We start from the raw sequence: 5000 nt of genomic DNA on the forward strand, positions 1-5000 counted from the left end.
CACACACACACACACACACACACACACACACACACACACACACACACACAAATCTACATAAAAAATCCATATCCATATGTAAATGCAGTAAGTTTACTTAGGTAGAAGGAGGTGGAGAAAAAGAATAAGAGAAAGAATGAGAAAATGAGAGAGAATGTTTATGCCATAGATACTCAAATGTTATTCTTTAGTTGTGAGAATGGAGATGTTATTGGGAACATAAATACATTTTTTTTCTTTTCTTCAATCATCATATTTTTTTTGCATTAATGATTTTTTTTTTTCTATAAGTTGATCTAATATGACCTGTCTTTATAGAGGTATTCTTATTATAGTTTTATCGTGTATTATGATGTTTTTTCTTTTTTCAAATCTGTAATCAGCAAAGAATAAAATAACTAAAGAGGAAACCATTATTGAGGGAAACAGACAGGAAAAAAATTGCACAAATGAGATTCAGCTTCTTGATACTTGCTATATTCTTAACTCTAAAAAAAGGAAACAGCAACAACTGTGCTTATGAAATCACACATTCTGACACTGCACGTGATGAACTTGATGACAGCCCCCAGTGACTGTGGCGTCTCTTCTAGGGGCAAGTGAGGTCTGGATGGGCCAGGCAAAGCAGCAATGTCATGCACCCCCTGCACCAGCATCCTCCCACGCCAGGACAGAGCCAAAGCCATCAGACATACCAGAGACCTGGGGGCAAGAGCGACAGTCGTGCTCCCAGCGGCGATGGGTCTCAAGGCGTAGCAGCTGATTTGAACATGTCACTAGACAAGCGGTGCTGCTTGCTGTGCGGCTATAAGGGACAGGATGTTTCTCAACTTCGCAAGCATCTCCGGATTCACACTGGGGAGAAGCCCTACCAGTGTCCCCATTGTGACTATTGCTCAGCCCAAAGCAGTAATTTGCGAGTACACATGAAGAGGCATCACCAGCAGGAGTTGCCAAATCATATGCAGTCACAGCAGCACCAGCAACAACAGCAGTACACCAATACTGTATTGCTAGACTGATATGACCTCTAATTTAGAAAGGAGTTTGCTGACGTCACCTTCTAGATGTAGAAAGGCAACAAAGTGATAGATTAAGTCATTGTATGATACCTCATTCTTGCATATCTGCTTGTGGTTGTGCATGTGTGTGTGGAGGGTAAAAACAAGAATCCTTTTCTTCCAAAGCCTTTTTTTTTTCTTTCTTTCTTTCTTTCCAATTATTGTATGATGTAATTTTATTCTGTTTCAGTGTTTTTTCTTTTCTTCTTATTTTGCTTTCCTATATTCCCTATATCTTCATTAGTCATCAATATTCATTATCCCTTCCTCTTCCTCATATGGCCTGGAGTTGTAATTATATTATGTATGACATATACATAAGGGCATGAAAGCATTTATATATGACTGTATGCCTAAGATACATGTTCTGTATGAAGCTTTGACATAAGTGATAATATAAATTTTCCATATACAAAAGAGCAAGCAGAATTTTTTTCCATTACAGCAGGGGTTCCCAACCAGGGGTGCGAGACATCATTCCAGGGGGTGCAAGAAGCAGGCTTGTAACTTCTAAGAAATTTCCTTAGTTAAAGGAAATTTCTGCATTTTTAAGGATATGATATTTATTACTCTCCTGCGGTCTTTTTGTTTGCTTTTTGCTTTTGCTTCTTTTTTAATCTGGGATATCCTTTCTAGTCCATATATAGATTTTTTTTACATATTAAAAAATTAAACTCTAAGCGTGTCGAAGCTAGTTCTTGATTTTACTATTTTACATATATTTCAAACAAGAGTTATTATTTTCGTAAAATTTATTCAAATATCAATCTGTGATGTTTCTTGTCTAAAAGTCTGATTTTTTTTTTTTTTTTTTTTACAAATATTAGAGGTGAAATAATTATCTTTTGATAAAATTTAGTATTATTCCACATCTTTTATCCTTGAACAAAGTATAAAATGTAGGGGGTGCGAGGTCAGAGAATTTTTTTTTTAGGGGTGCCGGAGTAAAAAAAGGTTGGGAACCACTGCATTACAGGCTGAACTATACCTACTTTCATTTCTTATTGCTCAAAAGAGTACAGGAATAGTTTCACATAGTTCAGTTCTTGGACACATGATTATATATTTGATCATAATTTATGTGTCTGTTTTTAAGAGGTGGAAAACAAAAATGATTGATTATTATTTCTTGAAGAAAACTGGATTGATGATAGTTATATACAAGGTAATTATTTCTTTAAGAAAACTGGATTGTTGATAGTCATATACAAGGTAATCACATATTTCAGAAGCTTCATATTGTGAGAAATGTAAAGCATTCCATATTATTTTTAGATTTATAGAGTGGAGTGAATCAAAAAATGAAAATCAAGAAGTGGTTAAAAAAATAAACTTTTTGTGTATTTACTAGATAGTGCACTTCCAAATATAAGAGCAAAGAGTCATCAACAGAAGAGGGGACAGCAAGATAAATGCATAACTGAAAGGATTTGTAAATGTGAAAGGCATGTTTGCAGTTGAAATGAGTTCTCATAATTTCTGCATTTTGTTTGATAAAACAGTGTTGCACATTTATCTACAGAATGGAAGGTCTTCCAAAATGCCCTATTTTGGGGCCCTTTTATTAACTTGCAGTAGATATTCTTGATCTGCTCTAGATTTTGGTAGTAATGACAGTATTCACCTGTCCACAACGGTACTTCGAGGTGAAAAACGGTCAAATTATTTCTGGGCGGTAGCTATGGCAGCAACTGCCTGCTGCTGGCAACACACGACGAGCGACCAAATCAGGGCCTAATATGAAAACACAAGTGTCTCGCACGTGAAACAGCTAGCTACTGCCCATGTTCTGGCTGTTTCACTGGCAAGGCACCCATCATAGTTAATAATAGTGCTGTATTTTCTATTTATCTTTTTATTGTGTATGGTGTTGAACAAATGTTATTTCAAGATTTGCACATTTTGTAGATATTCATTGATGGGAGGAAGGATAAAACAAGTAAAACTTTGTGTGTGTTTGATGGCTGTATTCTTTTGGAGGAAAATGTATTGCAGGTGCATGCTATGTGTGAATTATTATACCTGTGCATTTTTATGATTATATTTATTAGTTTTGTTCTTGGTGAAGATGTCCATGATTTATGGCTATGTTTTGTCAATGATTCTGATGAGGATTACAATCTTATATTTTGTAATCCTCATGGACTTATTTTTCTTTTATTTATTTATTTTTTTTTTTTTTCTTTCCCCTTTTGTGTGTGTGTGTGGTGTGTGTGTGTGTGTGGTGTGTGTGTGTGTATGTGTGGTGTGTGTGTGGTGTGTGTGTGTGTGTGCGTGCATGTCTGTGTGTCTGTGTGTGTTACAATACCTTGTGGAACAATCGGCATCTCATTGCATTACAGAGCTATGTGTTGGTAGGATATGTGCCAAAAAATTAAGATACAAGATTTATTGAAGTAACTGATATATTTTTTGTAAAGGCTTTTGGATGAGTGTCTTGATCATAGGGTAAGGAATCTGGCAGTGAGAGAATGGAATATTTTTTCCTCTCGTTATTACCATTTTGAGAGATATTAGTTTATTCCATAGGGTATGTTGTCTTTTATCATAAAAATTTTAGAATTACATATATAACATATTTAGATATGTCTGTTACATTGAGGTGAGATGATAATGATGGTGATGGTAAAGAAAAAATGATGGATTACTTTCACTTACCAATGATTAAAAATTTTCATGCCTGAAAGTGATAGCACATTTTGAAAGAGTTGAATTATTTTTAGGTCTTGAAGGATGGTTTATAGCTGATCTGATTCCATCTCTAAATTACATTGTTTACTGTTTCATGTATAGGGAGTTGAACAGCATTTAGTGTAAAAAGCATATGTTTTATTGTCAAAACATGCATCCATAAAGGAGTAAAGAAATATCTCTACTGCAACAGTTGCATTTTATTTGCTATGAATGAACATCAGTTCAAATTTTTAAAAAGTTCCTTGTTCAGAGGTGAAGGAGCCTAAGGGTTGATTATTGTCTGTTTACTTCTAGGATTCGGTCGAAGACACAGTCCATAGAGTGAGAGGATCAGTATGTACTGAGGGAGGTATGCCAAGAGGTTCGTACCCTCTGAGTCACTATGGGATGGATGTGCCTCATCTGGGCAACAGTCTGATGGAGGAGGATGGGCGTCAAGCCAAACAGTGGAGATGTTTGTTCCCAGAATGTGGGTATTCTACCGACAGGGAATCCTGGCTCAGGCAGCATTTTCGCAAACATACTGGTGAGAAACCCTTCTCTTGTCCATATTGTTCATTTAGGTCTGCTCAGAAGGGTAACCTTAATGTTCATATAAAGAGAGTTCATGGTTCTGACCAGTTTACTGCTGATGGATCTGCCATTAAAACAGATTTCCTTAACATTTCATGAAGAAAGAAGGCACTCCGTATAGTCTAGTGCTATAAAACTGGCCCAAGGGCATAGCTTTGCCATTATTGACTAATTGTTACAGAGATGAGGACTTAAGTGAATGCATGTTCAGCAGAGTAGAGGATGTTATGAGTTTAACAAAGAAGTCATTAATGTTCAGTTTAGCTTGTGCTTTGTACAGTTTGGTATAGTTTTTCTTAACATCTGTAACCACAAAGTACACATATGAGTATGCAATAGTTGTATAGATAACTCATTCAAGGCTTCAGTTCCCGAGATTTACACTTATGTATCACATGTCACTGAACTAGCAGAACAAGGGCTCTTTCAGGGGTATTTAGAATCCCACACAAATAATGATAGGAAACCCCAAAGTAATCACTAACTTCTCTCTGTATGTACCACAACATACTTTAATGCATGTGATGGATAACTTCTGATGTATAAAAATAATATCTAGTAGATGATTTTGCCACTACTATATATATATATGTAACTTTATTTATTTATGTACATAAATAGTAAGGTTGGGCTATTTGTAGTATGAAAAAAATTACTTTGCAGTACATTTGA

The 5000-nt window shown here is 35.6% G+C and overlaps 1 protein-coding gene across 5 annotated transcripts in view; it reads left to right on the plus strand.

Annotated features, from left to right (window-relative positions):
• The window catches only part of LOC125032743 (longitudinals lacking protein, isoforms H/M/V-like), a 39190-nt gene that overhangs the window by 16485 nt on the left and 17705 nt on the right, over positions 1-5000 (plus strand). For 2 of the 5 annotated variants that reach the window (XM_047624045.1, XM_047624046.1), the window contains one exon: positions 594-1875. The exons of 2 other annotated variants lie outside the window; for them this stretch is intronic. In XM_047624045.1, coding sequence (XP_047480001.1) covers positions 594-1022 — 429 coding nt within the window. In that variant the 3' untranslated portion in view covers positions 1023-1875. Of the gene's footprint in view, positions 1-593; positions 1876-4049 lie in introns of those variants that run through there. One more of the 5 variants, XM_047624047.1, reaches the window with a different exon arrangement.

Source organism: Penaeus chinensis, chromosome 15, assembly GCF_019202785.1.
Source record: "Penaeus chinensis breed Huanghai No. 1 chromosome 15, ASM1920278v2, whole genome shotgun sequence".
Taxonomy (NCBI): Eukaryota; Metazoa; Arthropoda; class Malacostraca; order Decapoda; family Penaeidae; genus Penaeus; species Penaeus chinensis.